General features: G+C 40.5%; 1 protein-coding gene across 1 annotated transcript; it reads right to left on the bottom strand.

Annotated features, from left to right (window-relative positions):
• Window positions 1–1,988: 1,988 nt before the first annotated feature.
• On the bottom strand, window positions 1,989–21,604 carry Dad1 (defender against cell death 1). The gene is made up of 3 exons (XM_020181254.2): window positions 21,288–21,604; window positions 11,057–11,228; window positions 1,989–2,225 (listed from the first exon to the last, which is right to left on the bottom strand). Exons 1-2 carry the CDS (start codon window positions 21,496–21,498, stop codon window positions 11,098–11,100), a joined length of 342 nt encoding a protein of 113 aa, XP_020036843.1. The 5' UTR covers window positions 21,499–21,604; the 3' UTR covers window positions 1,989–2,225; window positions 11,057–11,097.
• Between the last annotated feature and the right edge of the window lie 1,201 nt (window positions 21,605–22,805).

The following is a 22,805-nucleotide window of genomic DNA, read 5'->3' as shown; positions in this document are numbered from 1 at the left end:
TAATAAATAAATATTAAAAAAAAAAAAACTAAGAATGTGAAACTCCATTGGGGGGAGGAGAATAATCCATTTCTTTAAGCTTGAGGACTAACCCCACAGTTAATTCTTGTGTGTATATGGAACTGAGAACTATAGAGCAAGTCATCATTATAGGCCTAAAAGCCTATAATGAGCTTTTAGGCCTAAATTTAAATTCAAGACGCCAAAAGCAGCCTACAGGATTTTGCCCTATTGCAAATGGAGAAAAGACACTGAAGATGAGTTTCCCATTGATAACTGGCTTGGGTAGATCACAACCTCTAAAACAAAAGCCAATCTAGTATTTGGAAACTTAGTATCTGTCCCACATACTTCCACATCACTGTGAGAAATTTATATCTGTACATTAAAGGTTCTGAAATTTTCACCTCTGAAAAAGTTTACTTTTGTTCTTCAGTTTTTAACTCATTTTCTTGAAATCTGGATACTTTTCATATTTGAAATACCTGTCCATCCAGTCTAAACTAAAAATCATTCTGAAGTCTCCTGAAACAGCCTCTATGATATCTGTATACAAGTTTTAAAGCAAATTAAACTGCTCAATCATAATCTTAGTAAATTTATCCCTAGTATTGGTAAGCCATGCCTGTGGACACTCGTTTCACAGAAAGCTTGGTGACTCCTATCTAGAACTGTTCTCAAACATGAGAGTGCATCTGTTAGGCAGAGAGCTAATAAAGTACACAGAAGCCCAAGCTTTTCACCAACTTCCCAGGTAATTTGCAAGATACATCAAAAGTCAAAAAACATGGCTCCAGATCAGTGCTTCTCAAACTTCAATGTGCACACGAATCACCTGGGGACTTTGTTAAAGCTTTTGCTTCTGTAGTTTGGGGGGAGAAGCCTGGAGTCTTTTCAAATAAGCTCTTAGGTGAAGGCCATACTGCGAACCAGTGAAAACATTTTGTACAGAAAGAATCCAGAGCCCTGCTCCTCCAATTTGGCAGCACTGCAATCACCTGGGTAATGTAACTACAAATAAAGCCACACATTTAAGTGGTCTGGTATGACCCTAGCAATAGAATTTTCAGTTCCCCAGATTATGCTGATATGCATAAGAACCTCTGGAGCTCAGTTCACCTTGGGAGTCAGCTCAACTTCAAGAGTGGAACTCTCAACATGGCTTGTTTTCCAATAGGATATGACCATCTCCAAAGCTCCTCCACAAACATTTTCATTTTATTCTTGCAGTTATCTTAGGGGTCAGCTAAGATAATAAATGATAAAATATTCTCACTTTATTCTTGCAAATATTTTAGGAGTCAGCAAAATTTCAGTAGTGAAACTCTCAACATGGCTTGTTTCCCATAGATGGCAAATCTACTGCACCCACAATGGAGCTGGCATGTGGCATGACACGTATGTGCCCAGACGTCAGCCAGCAGACCTATGTTCTACCCAAGCTTTGTCACAGCTCTGGTCCTAAATCATAAATCTGAGCTTTGATTTCCTCACTTAGCTAATGAGAACTGGAGACCCTAAGACAATTCCAAGAATAAAATGAAAATATTTGTGAAGTAGTTTTGGAGAGTATCACATACAACAAATCAACATATACACAACCCCCACTTTTTGCACTCTGACCACATTACCTAAAAGATAAACATTTTACTTTTCACCCTGAAGCATGTTGAAACAAATATAACTGTGAAAGCACACACTTATTCAATTTCTAACAAAGTGCTTAATGGTGCAGTTTCAGGAACACACTATGTCAAGAAGAACAGAAGCACCTTTCTTTAACAAGGAAGAATTAGTGAAGGATTACCTGCTCCAGGGAAAGGACAAAGGAATGCCTTTTGTCACTAGCTCCAAATACACTAAATGGAAACAAACATGTAGGTTCACGGTTGCAAAGTTTTCAATTCGTAAGGAGCTTATTAGTATACAGGACTGAAGGGAAAAAGATTTAGATACCAATAAAATTTGAAAAATAAAAGAGTCATGGAAAGGAGTGGATGCAGTTTTTTAATTTTTGGAAAGTAAAGGGTTACACTTAACAGAAGGCAGAGCTCGTATTAATAAATGTTCATTACAAAGGTTGTCTGACAGAGTAAGGGAACTTCTCCCGGCTCTCCACCTGCATACCAAATCAAAGTCGGTAGTAAGTACTAATCTGAAGAATCCACATGTCCAACAAGCTGCCGTCTCAAAAACTCTTATCCAAGAAACATCAAAAAGTGAACCTGAAAGAAAGAAAAAGAAAGGTAAAACTCCAGGTCCCAAATCCTCCAATCTAAACTCTAAGCCCATGAAACAGCTATGGGGTTGCTAAATTCAGACAGTATTCAAGCCAGATTAGAATAATCAGAATGAGGCTCCTATTTTTTTACAGGAATAAAAAATGTTTTGATGGGAATAATAGCTATAAAAGTAATATTCAAACCTAAGCTCCAAGCCCAGCAAAGCAACACTGGGTTTACTAGGTACCAGGAAACATGGGTTCTAACTCCAGCTCTACAATTTTAGCTGCATGACTTTACATAAAATCACTCACCTCCCTGGCCCTCAAATTCCTTATGGTGAGGGGTTGCAGTTTTGCCTTTTCTGGAACTAGAATGCTTATAAAGCACTAATTTCCAGTTTGGAGGAGAGTGAAGAAGGAATGATTCAAGAAAGAAGGAAGAGAAAAATTCTCAAAATTTTCAGAAGACTTAAATTCTTAGAAGAAATAATTTAGTTTTCACTTAAAGACAGTTATTTTTCATAAGAAGATGGAAAGTAACTCTGAGAAGTGGTTATGTTGCTGCTCAGATCTGGATGGAACTGGAATCTGTATACTGTGCAGTGGTGCCCTCCCAGAAAGGTACAGTATGGCCACAAATTGACCTCTTGGTACTACAGGCCTCAAACATCAACATTTCCAACTACAGCAGCCAATTTTCCCAGAGTGTGCCATAAAAACGGTGTAATCTTCTATGTATGCCATGACTTGAAAAAGGTTGGGAAACAATACTTTTCAGAAGAACTGGGCTACCCACTCCAGAAGGTAAACGAGAACGATTCTAATTCTGTCTACTGGTACAAGTGACCAGGAGATTCTAGCATCATAGTTTAAAGGAAGTATCTTAGACTTCCAGCCAAAACACTTTTATTTCACTACCAATGGTATTTAAAGGAAAGCTACATAATTACAGCACATCTTCTTTATCAGTGGAATTGTGAGAAATGTGAAAAAAGGGCAAAAACAGGGAACAAAAAGTGCTAAATAAGAACAAATCAACACCAGATCATTCCATCAAATTTCTTAAAGCAAACTCTGGCAACAGATGATGAACCAATGCATCAGTCCTAACAGGAGAGGACTATGGAGCACTTCAGAGAACAAAGCCTTGACACATTTACATTTATAAAAGAAATTCCAACTTAATACATAAATCAAGACATTGAGACCAGTTCATGTGGAAGGCAAAAATGACTCATGAGTCTCTTTGATAGTGGTTTTCAGAAAATCCTATTCACAAAGATCTGCTCCCTTCTTTTAAGGCAAATTTGTGTTGCCACACAGTATTCTAAAAGCAGAGGTCTAGGATTCTTCGAAATGTTAACTCAACAAAATTGGTCTACGCAACAGCTCAGAAAAATGATTTCAACCGTTAAGCAGAAGGTGAAGGTTTCAGTAGACTAGACTGATATCAAGACATATAAAATGGAAGACACCTACTGACAAAAGTTAGCAGGACTTCTTCAGTCTATTTCACCCATGCAGAAAAATCAGTGTCATTTGATCAGTCTGTTCTAATCATCTTAAAAGAAAGCAAGGCACAACACAAAGAACTGCTAAAAATAATTGCTTTCTGTATAGATAGAAATGCTAATGCCAGACAGGGTCACTTCTATTTGGAATGTGTACTGTTCTCCAGCACCATCTCTGTTCAGACCCGAGCACTGAGCAGACCTGATCAAATGGTGATTTTCCCTTGAATCCATTTCATCCTGGATTCTGGTTAGCCAATTAAAACTGGAATTGAAGATAATGTAAATCAAAGACAATTCTACAAAAAATTCCAAGATCACAGTTCAATCAGAATCACCATAATTTTATAAGGCACAGATCATATTCCAAAAATGAAAGAAGCTTCAGAGATCAACTAGACTAATCCTCTCATTTTAGAGCTGAGGAAACCATAATCTGGTATCTTGACAAATATGTCCAGAGCTGTGATTAGCTTCAGGTGAATATTAAAACTTACTTAAAATTAAATGCAGTTAAAAATTCAGTTCCTTAGTCACTTAAGTCACATTTCAAATGTTCAGTTATCACATGTGACAGTGGTTACTGTACTGGGCAATGTAGAATGTAGACCCAAAACATTTCCACAGTACAGAAAGGTACTGGTCCAGGGTCACCTTCACTAGATTAAGTCAGGTCTCCTGATCTGCACTCTCCTGAATTTCTCCTGGACCATATTAAGGAAATCCGGCTTTAAAAAACATTTGAGATCACCTATCTTCATCCTTTCTTATGGGACTCCCAAATATACCAATGCAAAAAAGAAAATTTAATATTTTTAATGAAAATCTTCTTAAAAAAAAAAGAGAGGTCTATACATATATAATTCAAAAGTCCTTGAACACAAGAGTACAAGGAACATAAAATTTTGGAATCCAAATATCCATTATTAGAACTAGGATAGTTCTGACTGACTTCTAGAGACTGGGTGAGTCGACTTAAATTTCACCGAGGTTCAACTACCTCAGGTGTAAAATAGGACTACAACCTACCATTTGTCTACCTCCATCACAGGGTGAGTAGTAAAAATTTCATGCATTAACATAGGTAAAATACATGTGTGGAAGGTAATGAATCCTGCAAGTTTGGTAATATGATAGCTGTAAAGCATTTTACAAATGTTTACTTTTGTAAAAGGCCTTGCATAATTATTGTGCACATTGTTATGAACAGTCACGATTTGACATTTCACCTTCTGTGAATGGACAGAGGAAATATGGGTAAAAAGCAATAACTGAAGGAAAAAGAAAAAGCAAAGACCAAGGATCCAGAAAACCAACACAATCCTCAAACACACCAGGGTTCATCATGAATTACATTCATGAAAGGTTAATACTTCAGAGTTTTGCTGAGCAGCCAGCCCCATACTGGATAGATAGGCTCAGAGACAAGCTTCCTTGTTCATTCGACTAATTAACAGAACCAAGTCTATAGTGCAGGTCTTCCAACTGGTTGTCTCATGCCCTTCCCCATCACCCCACCTCTCATATGAATCTTCTCCTTGGCTTTTTTCTTCCATAGCATTCTCCACATGTCATAGACATCCAACTCACCCGTGCTGTAGCTATTTTTCTTTCAGGTGAAAATGACTTACTCATTTATATGCTCACTCCCCAAGGTCCTTACCCTCGGGGAACCTAAGAGTCCAGTGGGAAAGAGGACTCTGTTGTGAGTGAACAATTTCATAACAATGTGATAAATAAATGGAGAATTACAAGTATGCAAGTGGACCTGACAGCCCAGAGAGGAAGTTCCAGTATAACCTTGCGGGTGGCGATGGCTTAAGAACGGAGTCATCAGGGCCCAAAGGGTGGAGAAAATAAGCCAGGGAGTTAAGACAGCAATGAATTCAAAACACAAATCTACCTACTACCTGATATTCTTATTCTCATTCTCTCTCTCTCTCTCTCTCTCTCTCTCTGTCTCTCTCCCCTTAAATGAAACAAATACAAAAGAGTTCAGCCACCAAGCAAAGTCATCAATTAATGTTTTCTTAGTAAATAAAACAAGCAGATTCACGATCTTAGGACTAATAGGTAAAGAATCTCACCTTCTAACCAGAGGGAAAAGAGTTGGAAAAGGTTATGCTGTGTGCCTATCTCAGAAGATTTTCTACAAATTCCAGATAGAGCCCTCTTTGGTGAATTTATTTAGTGGCAGGACCAAATTTAAAGTAAGATGGAAACGTCAAGGAAAAAATGAAATAAAAACTAAATAGCCCACCCGCCCCCAACAAAAATGGAACAACTATTCCCAGTTGGAACCCATTGCTAAAAACAATAAAGTCTAAGATAAACCAAAAAAGGAATTCTTGAACCAGCAAGAAAAAGAAACACAGGTGAAATCTGCGGGTCTGTGTGCACAGTCTTCCTGTGTAACAAAACCCTGAGCCCTACTGAGGTTCTGGGTCCTTTTGTTCCTAGCTCGACACTGCCTACCTCTGGTCAGGACATAAAGCAACCCCTGACCCCACATATAAACCCTCATGCACCTCTGCTGCCCTCCAATGACTGGAAATAAACTAGGTTTTATCACAAAAATTAGAGGTTTCCTCTCCCAAACTCAACTTCTCTTATGCTTTGTAGTATATTGTTCTCAGGGAAGGAAATAGTATCAGCCACTAGGTGGCAGCAGAGCTTAAAGAATTAACATTCAGAGTCCTTTCTCTAGGTAATTCTCTAGATTACTATACTTTGATGAATTCAAAAAGCCAATAGAACCGCATGTTTGCAAACACCTGCCTGTCAGTTAAAATGTTCTGACCTTGCACAAGGCCCTGGGTTCTATTCCCAGCATCATAAAAACAAACAAAACAACAACAACAAAATGTTCTGACCATCCCTCTCCTTGCTCTATGAATTTTTATTTTATAGTTGTTGGGGGAGTTTTTTTGGCAGTACTCGAGTATGAACTCAGGCCTCACACTTGCCAGGTAGGTGTTCTACCACTTGAGCCACTTCACCAACCCAAAATACTGATTTGTGAAAGACTGGTAGGACAATGTCTACATTATACAAACAAAGCACACTAACAAAATTTTAGCACAGCATCTGCAGTCTCCCTGGGAGCCTAGCACACTTTAGCTTGGGTTTATCACTTTGTGCCTAGCTCACCTTCTCTCTGATGCAGGGCTCAAGTCCCCAGAAACCATAACCCAATGTTGCTCTGTCCCTCTTATTCCTCATTTCCCTTCAGAAACCTCAAATAGGCTGACGTCTTTTGAAAAGAATTTCAAAGAAACATAGACAAACAAAACAAAAAATAATTTCATAAAGAACTTACTCCTCAAATCTACTGAGTTTCTGTGCCACACATTCATTCACAAATCTACTGCCACCTCAGTGCCAAAAACTGCTCATCCCTTCAGGTGTGCATGGATTCCTGAGGTTCAGAAGCATATCAAGAGTGTTTTCATTTATATATTCTTATTTGACTCTAAGGATAGCCCCCTATAACCAGACTGCCAACCAGGATAGCTAAAACAGTCAGAGCAATTAACTTGTACCATGGGCTTTCTCAAACTGCCATCTTTACACATGTTCAGAAGACCAAGGAAGTCTCAAGTTTGGAATAGGCTGTATAAACAGATCTATGTATTACATTAATCCCAGCTGAAGAAAACTGTTATGAAGATCAGGTCTTATAGGAAAGAAGGACTGGAAGCCGGGCATTGGTGGCTCGTGCCTATAATCCTAGCTACTCAGGAGGAAGAGATCAGGAGGATCATGGTTTGAAGCCAGCCCCAGGCAAATAGTTCCCAAGACTCTATCTTAAAAAAATCCAACACAAAAAAGAACTGGCAGAGTGGCTCAAGTGGTAGAGCACCTGCCTAGTAAGTGTGAGGCCCTGAGTTCAAACCCTAGTACTGCCAAAAAATAGGAAAAGACTGGAAAAGGATTCAAAGGGACTTCAGCTAACCATGTGATGTTTGTTCTATTCAAAATCTATAAATTACAGATAGTGATTACAGGAATGTTGGATTACATGTACTTTTCTTTTTAAATTGTCTTTTCTTTTGTTTTTTGTTTTGTTTTATTTTTTGTTTTTTCTTTTTTTGGTGGAACTGGAGTTTGAACTCTTTTTTTTTTAAAGACAGTCTCGCTATGTAGCTCCAGCTGACCTCAAACTCACAATACTCTTGCCTCAGCCTCTTAGAATACCAGGATTACAGGCATGCACTTATCTTTTCAAATGCACTTCTTCAACTCTGCAATTGACAAGTACTATACATAAAAAACCTTGAGTAAAAATGAGGGGTAACGTTTTTCAATCAGACTAGATTATCAAACTCACTTGTCCTAAGGCTTCTAGCAAAGCTCCCAGAACCTCAGTACCTACTCCGTAAGTAGAATAGCAAATCTTTGTTTGGGAAGTCAATTTTAAAAATGAACTCAGAACTAAAACAAGAAACACTTAAAGCATGGCACATAGTGAGCACGCAGTGTCTGTTACCTTTCTTACTTCCCCTAGATTATACTGATTTTTTAGTTTAATGCCATTTTCTTTTGATTGGCCTTTTCTACCATGGCTGCTGGTTTTAAATGTCACCCTCAAATTCATGCTAGATCAGTTACACTACAGATGTTTATTTTTTAAAATATCCAGTCTCAACTGGAAATACTGAGAATGTTCAATCTGTTTTATTCTACCTTCTGAGTTGGCATAAATACTGAGAACTCACTTGGAAAACGTAGCATGTTTTGGCGCACTGTGCACACAGCTGAGTTAAAGCCACATAACTGGGGTAAACAAATGTATATTAACAAAACCAACAGGACAGGGTAGTAAATGTCAAATGAAGGATCTCTGTGCAATCCTCCGGAGAATTTTTCTATAAACCTACTACTTTCTATAGGATGATTTAACACTGCAATCTGGGACTGGAAGATTTTGCTATACACTGGTCCCATAATTCCCAGCTGAACAGGTGGCCCTAGGTTGTTAATATGGTCTGCAGTACACAGTTTCTGCTGAGTCTGCTTTTTCTGTTTTTGTCATAACTTTGAAATACTGAGCTCTCTGCAGCTGAGTCCTTCTCCAATCACAACAGCCCCAGGAAATAATTCCTCATGATTTGGTATCTCCCTGAGCCTAGAGAACATCCTTGAAACGTTTGCTCTGTTCCCTTCCTAAGAATACACCATGACTCATCTAGAGAAAAAAGGACTTTGCAAAGATGTATAGCCTTTCCAGCAGTCTCCAGTAGAGAGTCTGAGAGTCACTCTTGTTATTGCCCTTGCATGATCAGTTTTCTAGCTGCCCTCAATGTTGGCCATCGGTGACAGTTAACTGGTAACTACTGAGAACTGTTATCTACTGGTCATACAACTCAATTGCTGCCCCTGCTTCCACATGGCACAGGTACTCCTCTCTGCGTCTTATAGTACTTTGTTCAGATTTCTGGTGAGGCTCTAGCCATGCTCTATTTTAACTATTACGTTCACATGTCTTCTCCCCTGCCAGACTGTTTACTTTTTATGACAGGAGCCACATTTGCCTTTCTGTATATTCCCAGTAACAAGGCACTGACTGGCAAATACAGAGGGAGAAAAGAAGGAGAACAACTCAAGTCTTAATCATGTATCCAAGGAGTTAAATTGTTATTAGGATAGTAGAATCAAGTGGTTCTCAAATTTTTTCAATGAAATAAACCATCTCTGAGAACTTACCAAAAAATGAAATCTTATCTGAACTAACCCAGCTGTTTTTAAGGCAATATTAAAGGAACAAATTTATGTAACGTAATGTTAACTGATTAACTTATGCCAAAAAATGAAGTATAGTCACTGTCACATTATTGCATGCACTTTGCACATGGCTGCTCTCTTGTGTTAGATTTCTGATTTGCATAAAAACAGCATCCTTCAAAGCAGTGATAGAAAAGGGTTGGTCCTGGAGTATTTTCCTCCCAAATAAGATGGTTTCACCTAAGAGTCTGTTTTCTTACTACCTGGTAATAAGTGGCAACACTAAATTGTGTAGTACAAAGACAAGAGTGCATGCATTCGTTAGTGAGCTGCATGAGCACTGGGCCAAGGGCACCACTGGAGGAAGGCACTGGATTGTACTGGGCCTCTGTTTTCTCATATATAAAGTAATTATGATGACACACAGTTTGGAAAACATCCATGTACTTATGAGAGCCTTAAAATGATGTCTGGGAGACAAAGATGGAGAAGAGGGCATACCACCCAGGAAGAAGAGCAGAGGGCTTCTGATTTCTATCAATCAAAACAGCTCCAGCTCCACTTCTGTTTGTGTTTTAGTCTTCTCCCAAGTTAATCCAATTTTTCCATTTGTTTCAGTTAGGACACATATTAGCAAATGGCTCAAAGGTTCACCTACACTCAATGCCTGTCCGGTGTAAATACTATCCTAGAGTAGTAGGAGGACAATGGCCCAGCATTTAAAGTGACCTGAGATCAAAATCAAAAACAAAAAAACTTAAGAGCAAATCTAATGACAAAACCTGCAATTTATGTTTCTTTAAAAATCTCTGGGTACATGTCTCTAATACCAGCACTTGGGAGGCTGAGGCAGGAGGATCATGAGTTTAAAGCTAGCTTGGGCTAACAAAAAAATTAAAAGGACTGGGGGTGTGGCTCAAGGGTAGAATGCCTACCTAGTAAGATTGAGGCCCTTGAGTTCAAACCCCAGGACCGTCCAAAAACAAAAAAAAAGAGGTGACCCACCAGGTACAGTGGCTCATGCCCATAATCCCAGCTACTCCAGAGGCAGAGACTGAGAGGATTGCAGTTTGAGGTCAGCCCAATCAGAAGGTCAAAGACTCAAGAGACATCCCCCTCATCTCAACAAATAAGCCAGGTGTGTTGGTGCATATCTATCATCTCAGCTACAAAGGAAGTGTAGGTAGGAGGATCACAGACCAAGGCCAGCCTCAGGAAAAAACATGAAATCCTATCTGAAAAATAATTAAAGGGCTGGAGACATGGCTCAAGTGGTAAGACACTTGTCTAGCAATCCTGAGGCCTTAAGTCCCCCAAGTCCCCCAATGAAAGTTTCAGGGTTCTGAGTCACTTTCATGGCCAGCAGTGCAGAAGTGAATGCATTCAGAGCAGGCAAACACATCTTTGCTGTTATGCTAACAATCGGCAGCACTGTGAGAAGACGGTGGGCCACGATGACATTAATGAAGACTTAGCAGAACACTGGTAAATTTGCATACATCTCAACAGCACTATGGAAATCCTGCCAACCATGAGCAAAATCAATTTCCCTTCCTAAGTCAACATGGATCTGACAAGAGCTACAACCACCACTTACGTTCTTCTAGTCTGCTACTCCTCGGGTAAGACAGGAATGCTTCAGCCAACAAAGTTCATGACAACAAGGTGCAAGATCGTGCTGGCAAAGAGAAAATCTGCAAAGGCTCGCTCCGGGGAGATGCCTTGGAAATCCGCTTTGTTCTGTGGGTTGATCTGTATTCTCAGGCAAACTGTGTAAGAAGCAAAGCAAAAATCATTATCAGGAAGTAAAAAGCACTACAAATGTAACTGCTAATGAGCATGCACACATCCTATGATGCAATACTATTTTAATGGAAACAAATGCCTGTGTGATCAAATGTGAGGAACGAGAGCCTCACATTGGAAACAACCTCAGTGTCTATCAACAATAAAAATAAATCATGGCGTGTGCAAACAACAGAATATTACACAGCAACGAAAAAGAACTTCTGCTATATACATAGACATGAATTCCACGGATATGTTGGGCAACACAATCCAGACATAAAAAGTACATGCTATATGATTCTATAGCGAGAGAGCTTAAAACTAGACAAAATATACAGTAACATAAATCAGGATAGCGGTTTTTATCATTCCTGGGGAAAGAAGAGGCTAGGAAAACGTAGCAAGCTTGCTAGGGTGCTGATAACACTCTTTGTTTCAGACAGAGTCTCACTGTGTAGCCCAAGTTGGCCTAGAACTCACCATCCTCCTGCCTCCGCCTTCTGAGTGCTGGGATTACAGACATGTACCAATACACATATTTTGACCTAGGTGGTGGTTAGATTGGTGAATTTAAAAACTCAAGTTGTACACTTAAATTTTATATTTTTTTTGTTGTGCTGGGTGGGGGTACATTCTGGCATTCTTACAATATATCAAATATATTACACTTAAATTTTATATTCTTTTTTTTCTCTTTCCTTTTTTGGTGTCAGGGATCAAACCCAGGACCTCCACATGCTAGGCAAGCACTCTATCAACAAGCTACATCCCAGCCAAGCTTTACATTCTTATCTGGAAAGTTAAAGGAAAAAAATGACTTTAGTTACACTAAAAACCAGAAATTTTCATAGGAAAAAATATATTGTGTGTGTATATATATATATATATATATATATATATATATATATAGGGGGTAGTCACAAATATTGTATGACCCAAAAAACTCTAAAAAGTCTCTTACCTCCTGACTGAAAAGTTTATAATTATATCTAGATCGGGACACAGCTAAGGCTTAGCTCTCTCTTAGTAGTGAGAAAGCTGGGCTGAACGACAAAACAAGGTTATAAAAATGTGAGATATTTTCTAATAGAATAAACACAGAATCAACTGCAGAGATTATAATTGCTTATTCATGAGGACCTCATAGTAGTAGATAAACTACCCTTAGTCTAAAGTTTAGCAGCTGCTTGTTTGTCTCAAGAAAGGCAGGAGACCTGAACATCTAACTGGTGACAGAGAACTCTCTGGTGCCACATCTACACGCTAGCAGAGTCCAGCCAGAGCACCGCTGCCATGGAAAGGAAGCTCCAGGCACATACTCGTCCCCCAATACCTTTATAACTGTGATAAATTACTGCTTTACTTGCAAAAACTCAAATTTGCTTCTGCCAAGCATCCATTCCATCACTAACGAAGAAACCTAATCCAAAGGTGAGAACACTATTGGACTACTTCCCCCAGCCCTTCACCATGGCAGCAGATTTTATGCTTAAACATGTAAACTCTAAGGAAGCCCACCACTCATCTTTCCCAGCACCCAGGCCCTTCGAAGCAGGAAAGACACAGACTGCAGCAAGGGCAACCAATTAAAGTCCTTCTGCGGAAATGCAGATTGGTTCATCCACTGAGGACAGCAACTAGCCATAGCCATAAACATTTAAATGTTTTTACCTTTTGAAAGTTCTTATTGAACTTTCAAACAACATATTTGTAAAGTTGAGAAACAGTCCAAATGTCATCAAGAAAACTAAATTATACTAGACATGCAATTATTCAAAAGAATAAGGTAAATTTTCTATACATTAACAATAAAGTTACCCATTTTCGCTAAGTGAAAACAGTCAAAAGAATTACTTTTTTTTTTTGGCAGTACAGAGGTTTGAACTCAGGGCCTTGTGCTTACTAGGCAGGTGCTCTACCAACTGAGCCACGTCTCCAGCCTCCTCTATTTCTTTTTTAATACATTCTATTTACATCTAATGATACAAACAATTATTTTGTCATTTGTTTTAGTTGGAATCTGTAAAAAATCTGGAGCAATGGATAATAAAATATTAACAGTGGATACTGGGTGGGGTGGAGAAGGGGGCAGTGTAGTATTTAAGGGAAGTATGAGGAGACAAAAAAAAAAAAAACTCCTGTGAAGGTGTATAAGGTCATGAATTGATGTCATCCTCATCATGATCACAGTAACTCAAGTTATTTCCATGACAACAAAAGAATCAGCTCTCACAAGAATGGCAGGGATCTCAGAGGCCATCAAGACCAACACTCCACTTAATGCATAAAATGCCCAACTAGTAGTAGGAGGTTGGTATGTTGGGGAAGCTGCAAGAATCACCCGTGAAGTTTTCCAAAGTATACTCACCATTTCTAGAATCTGATAAGCCACCCCCAGGAGAATTACAGCCTGTGTTACTGAGAAAGGTGTCAGATGCACTGGAAACAAAAAAGGGAAAAGAACCTTGCCTGCTTTAAAGCTCCTCCACAAATGTCTCCCCGAGGCTTCCAAAGATGGAAATTTACTACCTCCTGAGGCAGCCTGTTCCATTTTAGCAGTTCTAATTTAATCCATCTCCTTAAATGTTCATTCATTCAGCAAAATATTTACTAAGCCTCTACTACAAGTCATACATCTTTCCAGGCACTGGGAATGTGGCACAGAACAAGACAGAAGAGTGGTTCCCAAGGAACTTACCGTTCTCTGGAGACAATCATGTAACAAGTGTTAAAAGTAAACAAACAAAGCAGGATCAGGCAATCATATGTGCTATGAAGAAAATAAAACAGGATAATAAAGAGTGACTGGGAAGCTATTTTGTGTTCAGTGGTCACAGAGAACCTCTTAAAAAGTGCTACTTATGACCAATATTTGGAAGATAAAGAACAATCATGTAAAGATCTAGGGGCAGAGCATTACAAATAGCAAAAATAGTCCTGACACATCTTAGGTAGAACAAGTCAGACTAACAAGTCAGACTATCCAGATGTTAGTGATCAGGGAAGAAGACAAATCTTGTGGGGCTGTATAAGCCTCAGAAAACAGTGGATTTATTTCTAAGTGCATTGAAACAGTATTTCAAGAGACTGAATAGCTGATTAACACAAATGATTCACATGGGGAGGTGGGGGCAGTACTGGGTTTGAACTCAGGGCCCTGTGCTAACAGCAAGCACTCTAGCACTTGAGTCACACATCTAGGCCTTTTTGCTTATTTTTAGTTTATTTTTCAGGTGGGGTTTCTCATTTTTGCCCAGGGTTGACCTCAGGCTACAGTCCTGCTACCTATGGTCTCCCCCAGCTGGGATCACAGGGCACACACCACCAGAACCAGCTGACTGGTTGATATGGAGTCGTCTCATCTGGGCTGGCCTCAAACCATGATCCTCTGGATATCTGCCTCCCAAGCAGATAGGGTCTCACGAACTATTTCCCCAGACTGGCTTCAAACCATGATCCTCCTGCTCTCTGCCTCCTCAGTAGCCAGGAGTACAGGCGTGAGCCACAGGTGCCTGGCTTGATTTACATTGTAAATCCATATTGTAGTTCCTAGAACTACGATATGGAAAATGGTTTGCAGTGTTAAAGAAAAGGAACTACTTGAGAGCTCAAGAGCTCAGGATGACAGCAGTAAAAATAGAAATGAAGAGAAAGTTGCAGGCTAAATTTGGAGAAGACAAAGTAATGGGTGTGGGAGACATGAGAAATCATAGGATCAAGAAAACCTCTTAAATATCTGGCTTCAATAACTCAACAAGGGGCTGGTGGAGAGGCTTAAGTGGTAGAGTACCTACCTGCCTAGCAAGCGTGAGGCCCTGAGTTCAAACCCCAGTGCCGCCAAAAAGAAGTAACAACTCAACCAATGTTATACCATGCACTGGCTGGCGAAGACGCAGATGGCTGGCAGGAAGATTCCATTTGTTAATTCAGAGGAACACAGCAGATACCATGCAAAGATGTCAAGTGTGCAACTGGATTTACCAATTTGGAATTTGGGGGACAAGTCCAAACTAAAAATATAAATATAGATATATATAACTGTAGATATATAAGTGCTATTTAAATGTAGATAAATACAATTGTAGATATTTAGATGTTATTTAAATTTATCTATGGAAAGAAAAACAAACTGAAGGGTTCTAGAATCACACTGTCAGAGAAGCACCCAGCATAAAGAGTAAGAAGGAAAAGCCAGCAAGGTGAGAAGGAACAAGCAAGAGCATGTCATGAAAGCTTTGAGAAGCATGTACTTCACTCAGAATGAAGCAGCTGCCTATGTTAAATGTTAAACATCACTGAACTGTCAAAGTGAGGTAGATGGCCATTAAATTTGGCAATAAGGCAAGAGCAGTCTCAGGGAAACGGAAAGCGATAGGGACAGACCACCACCAAGACTGGGTTAAGGAATAAATGGAAAGAAAATAGACACAGTAACTATTCTTTCAAGAAATTCTGGGATGATGGGGGGAAAAAATGAGATGGTAGCTAGTAGTGTCTGGAGTCAAATGGAATTTTTTGGTTTTTGGCAGTACTGGGTCCTGAACTCAGGGCTTCACACTTGCTAGGCAAGCACTCTACCACTTGAGTCACTCGTCCAACCCAACAAATGCAATTTGCTACTTAGACAATATTAGACCATGTTTGAATGATGAAAATATCCAGCAGAGAGAAATTAATGATGCGGAACAGAGGGATAACTGCAGAAGCTGAATCCCTCAGTGAGCAAGAAAAAACTGGATTCTCTGCACAGTGAAGGAGCTAGCTGTTGGCAGAAAAGGCACACATCATTCAGCATAGTGGGAAGTCAGACAGTATGGGTACAGGAACAGGTGAGCGGCTATGATTCAGTGGAAGATAAAGGGATTCCTATCTACTTCTATTTTAGGAAAAAAAAAAATCAACTGAAAATACGGGAAAAGAGGAAATAGAGAAAGAATAAGAAGTTATACCCAGTGCTGATAGGTCAATGCCTATACTCAACTACTTTGGGAGGCTGAGATCAGGAGATTGAGGTTTGAGGTCAGCCCAGGCAAATACTGTACAAGATCCCACCTCCAAAACACCAAGAGCAAAATGGACTGGAGGTGTGGAAGCAGTAGACAGGTCATGAAGTCCTGAGGTCAAACACCAGTCTCACCAAAAAAAGAAGTAACAAGTTATGTAGCGTATTTTGGGAAAGTGAACATTTAAGGGAAACATTCGGGAGAAGTGGGTGCTTACCATGTTCCTATTCTCACCTAAAATTCTCCACTGGCACTATATTCAGTTACTTATATCTCCCACTAGACTGTAAGCTCAGTGAGAATAGAGACCATGTCTAAATGCTTCATGACTGAATCTCCAGCATCATGGCAGGGAACCTGGCACATAATTGCTCAGTATTTTATAAATTATTACGTGCTTGCTCACAATTTAACATAAACATTGTTAAAGAGAAAGCTAAGCACTAAGGCTGCAGAGATGAAAGAAAACCGGTCCTCAAAGGACCACTTTCTAGAGGAAAGATAGGCACAAGAAATACAGTACTGCATAAAAGTCTGATCTCTATTCTTTCCAACAGCCCCCCCAACACACACACACACAGAAGCAGGAATACAAAAGGCCTAGATCTGCAGACTGAGTCAGGAAAGGGTTCCAAAGGAAGGATCACTTAAGCTAAGAAATCTAAGAAGTGAGGGAATTTTGAAAACAGTGAAGTAATAGCTAAGACATCATACAGTGTTTAAGGAATGATAAGTAGCTCAATCATACTGAAGCACGGAGGAGGCAGAGGCCAGAGAAGAAACTGGAAATATCAATGAGGCCAGATCACAGAAAAAACCTGTATGGCAGGAAAAACATTTTAACTTTACTTTGGGAACCACAGAAAATGTGGGTAGTGACACAATCAGATTTCCAAGCCACATCAAGTCTACAAACATAGTAGAAAATGGACTAGGAGATCCACCACAGGCTAGGCGGCCAGTAGGAGGATTATAATTGTCTAGATAAGAGACGCTGAGAGCTGGAGGCACTGAGGTAAAGAGGAAGCAATGGATATGAAGACATTTAGAAATGAGATGGTCAGGCCCGCAGATGGCAAACTTCCAATCTCCTGGACCACAGTGCTGGGAGATAATACTAGGGCCCACAAATCTCATAGACAATTCCCAAAGAAATGCAGGATCCCAGTTCACATAACCAATAGTTCCCTCGAGACAGTAAACACTCGGGGTAGGGCTCTTTGCCTTTATAATTCAAACTCCTTTTGGATTTACCAACTAAGGTCAACAAAACTCTTCCAAAAAAGGAGGGAGGGGTATTGGGCTGGGGACATGCCTCAAGTGGTAGAGCAGGTGCTTGCCTAGCAAGCACAAAGCCCTGAGTTCAAACTCTAGTACTGACCCTCCCAAAAAAATTTAGACCAATGTTGTAAAGCGACTTAAAAACTGATTTCAAGGGCTGGGGACATATGTCAACATATCTCAATGGTACAGCGATTGTCTAACAAGACTGATTTTTAGCTAGACTTATTTTAAGGACAGTCTTACTCTTTTCCACTTGTCCTTCCTAGCACTTTAAGTGAGCAGAGATCTCAATTAGGTTAAAAAAAGGAAAGGGGCTGCCAACACTGAAATGTTCCTTTAAAAAAGGGACAGATGTCCTCCTCTAATGAGAGCTAACCATAAGATAAGCAGTCAGCTGCCAGAGATGTTTGAAATCTGTCTGAAAGAAGAAAAGTATTCTACTTCTGAGACCCTTTTAAAGGCTATAATACTAGCTGGGCATAGTGGTGAATAAGGCTAGGTTAGTAAGAGTCTGGGACTGTTCCCCTCTTCACACAAGGGCTCTTTCCCCAGCCCACATGTGAGAGGAACCAGGTAACGCTGTAATGTCTCCCCACCTCCGAGTTCAAGGTGGTATAAAAACAACCTTTTTCCCTTCCCTCACCTGGTAGAATGGGTGACTCCTCTTCCCTCAATAAAGCTATTCTACCTCACCCCACCCACATGTTCTGCTTGAATTCTTCCATTTGGAAAGCAAGGACCAAGATCTCTGAGAACACCAATTGCAGATAACAGCGGCACAGGACTGTAATCCTAGCACTTCGAAGAGGTGCTAGGCCAGCCCGGACTGCACAGTGAGCCCATCTCAAAAAACAGAAAACAAAACCAAACCAAAAAAAAGTCTATACTAGTAGTGGCTCAAGCAGCAGAGTGCCTGCTTTGCAAGCGCAAAGCCCTAAGTGCAAACCCTAGTCTCACCAAAAAAAAAAAAAGTCTATACTATACTATTGATCCTCCCCAAATATATCCTTCAATGGCAATTTTGTACCTCTAGCTCCTTCCAGCCATGAGGGAACAGAAGAAAACACCATTTTCATACTATTGGGCCCAAATAATAGGCATTTTAAAAGTATGGTGGCACTATTCTAAATAGATTTAAAATGTACTGATCAATTTCCAAAGAGCATATGTTAAATTAACACATATAGAGGAAATAGAACAGGCTGCCAAAAAGAAGTTAGGGAATCAGACTAAAGAAATTCTTCCAAGCCAAGTGCCTCACATCTATAATCCTAGCTGCTTGGGAGACTGAGTTTGATGGGGGTGGGGGATCAAGGTTTGTGAGACCCCCCTCTCCAAAATAACCAGAGTAAAATGGACTGCAGGTGTGGCTGAAGCAGTAGGGCATCTGCTTTACAAGTGCAAAGCCCTGAGTTCAAACCCCAGTCCCACACACACACAAAAAAAATCTCCCTCCAATTCATCCTACATACCAACACCAATTTTAAGTCTCTCCTTTACTCCAAAAAATTTATTTAAAAATTTGAGATGCTTTCCACTACTTGACCTAGCACTCAAAGCTCCACCATTCCACACTACCTAATCTTTCAAAATCCTCCATCATGGCTCATGCCTGTAATCCTAGCTTCTCAGGAGACAGAAATGAGAAGAATCACCGTTCAAGGGCAGCACAGGCAAAAGGAAATCGAGACCATATCTGGAAAATACTCAACACAAAAAAGACTGGCAGAGTGGCTCAAGTGGTAGAGGGTCTGCCTAGCAAGCTTGAGGCCCCCAGTACCACCAAAAACAAACAAAAAATCCTCCATCATAATCTTCTACAATTCCCTTTCTCCAGCCAAACTGGCCTCCTCCTCCATTCTCTTTCAATAACAACAAAAAAAAAAGCCACAGAAAAAGTCAGAAACCCCAGCACCACAAACAGGTACAAGACTTCCTTTCCCAACAATCAGAACAAAGGATAAACATACAAATTTCAAATTTCCAATTAAAACCAGTTTCCAGATGACTGTCTGGACCAGCAGAGGATGTAGGATTTAGTAAGCTCAATGTTAATGTAAATGATACCTTTCTGTGACAACAATAAATTGTTATGAATCCTTTTTATTCTTGAAACCACTTTCATTTCTCTGGTCCTATTACCTATTATCTAGCAGATACTAACCTCACTACTAACAATATCCTTTCATTAAGCATTCTCTTCAATAACAAACCCTCTAGTGTCAAAGAGAAGTCTTCCAATTTAATTTTAGCCTCAACAGGCTCAAAAATGGACTTGACATAAAGTCATTTGCACAAAAAACCTCTGGCTTTATCACACTAGCCTGCATCTAGTCCGTGTCCACTCTTCAAAAAACCTCTTTTCTATATAGCCTGGAAAAGCCATCCATAACCCCAAAGGCTAATGAAGCCAGTGTGACATCAGTATGGAGAATTCTTTTTTTTTTTTTAAACTGGATTTCAGTTCCCACCATGTTACCTGACGACAAAAAAAAAAAAAAAAAAAAAAATTCCAAGATTCTCATCAAGGTTCCTTCTGCTGGGCTAATAAAATTCTTAGTCGTGAATAGTACTGGGCACATGGAGCAAAAAGGTATTCAGCTCTAGATGATGACTCGAGCATATCCTGAAGGCAAAGATGCTGCCACAGGGAACCAGGTCTTGGCCCTCCGGGACAAAACTCAAAGATACAATATCCAATCAATAGGCTGATTAGGCAATTCTAGATCTGAACAGGACGCAAGTCACCACATCCTAGGCCTTCTTTGAGCTCTGGAAATTTAAAGTATCTCTGCTGTGTCTGGACTAGCGATGTGAATGTGTAAAATGCATTCTACAGATCAGTAACTTTAAGAAAGGAGCCACTGTAAAAGAAGTCTCCAAACAATTTAGTGCTGCATTTTGTCTGTGCCCCAAACAGACTGTAAACCCTTTGAGTTCAAGGAACACACAGCTGATCCAATCACCAAAGCATTTACCATAACATCTTGTATTCAACTTAAAATACAATTGGTGGCCCAACTGGTGACGATACACTAAAAAAGAAAACATAAATTGTGGCATGTTTTCAAAGTCAAGTAGCAGGTGTTACCAGTGAGTGGAATAAATAACCTATGTGATGGCCACTTACAAACTGGATTCGCCCACACTCCACCAAATCTGTTTTACGTAAAATTTATGGAGACAGTTCTCATTAAATATGGAAGTCTACAAGGTTATCAAGTCCGAGAATCAGAATGAAAAACAAAACTAAAACAGAATAACGTAAGAGTGCACATTAATGAAATAAGTAGGATAGCTTTATCCGCAAGAAATAAGTAGGAATAGCTAAATGCCAAATCAAGTAAAGAATGATTCAAAAGCAAAACATCAGTATTTATATTCCTTACTCTCTCTGAATCATTCACTGGAGGTTAATAATGATTGAGGCCAAGCTAAGAGAGCGATTTCGGGGTTGGGTTTTTCATTTAAAAGTCTACCAACTTCAAAGTTGGAAGGGGATTTTCCCTAGCCCGACATGAAGTTCATCACCAGGCTGAGCAGCAACTTGAGCTCCAAAGCAGATGTTTGGTATTAGGCACGTGACAACCTTTCCGAGCTTCAAGTCCCCCTTCACACGAGAAGAATGGTGGGAGGCTCTCCCATAACTTCAAGGGCGTGGTCTGCTTCAGGGCAGCGCAGAACGAGTGAGGAAGGACAAGGCCGCGCACCTAAGCAACACAATGTCATCAGGACTGCTTAGAGAATCATTACCCGCTAGGATGAAGCTCCCCACACAAGAGATGAAGCCCGAGAGGAAAGAGTTGAAGGGGAAGGTCCCCACGAGGAGACAGTAACCGAACTGCAGCGCCCCGGTCAGGAGTATGTACAGGAGATACGCGTCCAGCAACTTCAGCCGCTGCGGAGTGGAGCTCAAGTACTCCTCCAAGAACCGGGAGATGACTGATACTACCGACGCCGACATGACTGACTACACACTAGATATTCGCGCCGCGCTCCACGAACTCCTGGAGGATCCGACGTCCACAACGGATGTGGAGTCTGCGCGTGCGCACTCCCGCGGCCTAGCACGACCCTCCCTCCATGTGCCAGTTTGCGCAGGTGTATAGCCAGGCCAGGGAGCGTGACCAAGAGTGCGCAGGCGCAGACTGCAGCCGCCGAGGGCGAACTACAGCCAGAAGTCGTTAATGCGTCTGCGCAGTGGATCTGTCATAGTGCTGAAGACGTGTACTTTTTTGTCCTATTTCCGCCGTCTGGTTGGTGACGCCCAATGTTGCTATGGCAATAAGATAGCGTAGAAGGAATAGGCGGAGAGATGTAACAGGAACGCGTAGCTAACCAGAGGGTTCCGGCCCTCTTTACGTCTCCCGCTCCCTCAACGAGTAAATGCTCGAGTTGGCTTCAGAGGCAACGCTTGAGCTCCTGATGTTCAGGACCACCCGGCCCTAATTATCTTAACGGCTCTGTCTACACACAGCTCATTAGAGCATGTTTCTTCGCGGCTAATCCCTGCTCAGGCTACGAGGGTGGGGAAAAGCGTAGGAGATGAGAGGGGAAAAATAGGGAGAGGGAAGGAAGGGAACTTGATCTCTACGGGATCAGGAACTGGAAAACGGGATCTGGGCCTGCGGTAGAACCTAAGCCCACAGTTACTCATTCATTCATTCATTCAGCAAACTTTATTGAGTGCCATGGTGGCCCAGTAACTTTGTGTTAAATTGTAGGGATTTTCAGGTGAATCAGACACAGTCTCCACCTTAATAGAGGTGGTGGGAAAGAGAACTGTCGCTTACCGTGCATAGAGGGCATGACCAGGTTTAGCGGCTCTGTCCCCAAACCGGCGTCCTGAACCTGTTGTATCCCGGGATGTCAGCGCGGAGAGGCCCGCAAGAGCCTCACTGGTTCAACCCTACCCTCCAACTCTTTTGTAGAGGATTCTGAAGTTTTTTTTTTAACAAACGCTATCAACTATTTTTCACGTTTTAAACAAAAAGTATTCTGCCTCTGGCTTATAATTGCCCTTATAATTTCACATGAATCTGACCTTCTAAACCTAGTACCTCTCAAATGAAGGTCTTTCCGCATATAACCAAGTAGTTTGTAAATAACTTTTAACTGTCCTGGGTACAAAAGCAAAATGTCGATGGACAAATGGGACTACATGAAATTAAAAATCTTCTGCACAACAAAAGAAATGGTCTCTAAACTGAAGAGCCCATTTGCTAGCTAGACATCAAAGGACTGATAACCAGAATATACAGAGAGCTCAAA

This window comes from Castor canadensis, chromosome 3, assembly GCF_047511655.1.
Source record: "Castor canadensis chromosome 3, mCasCan1.hap1v2, whole genome shotgun sequence".
Classification (NCBI taxonomy): Eukaryota; Metazoa; Chordata; class Mammalia; order Rodentia; family Castoridae; genus Castor; species Castor canadensis.
This window is presented reverse-complemented; position numbering and strand designations above follow the sequence as displayed.

Excerpts from the sequence above, each read along its gene's own strand:
- Dad1 (XM_020181254.2), bottom strand. The coding sequence starts at position 21,498 with ATGTCGGCGTCGGTAGTATCAGTCATCTCCCGGTTCTTGGAGGAGTAC. Across the intron at positions 11,229-21,287 it reads GGGGAGCTTCATCCTAGCGG|TTTGCCTGAGAATACAGATC; the intron begins GTAATGATTCTC and ends CTTCTTACACAG.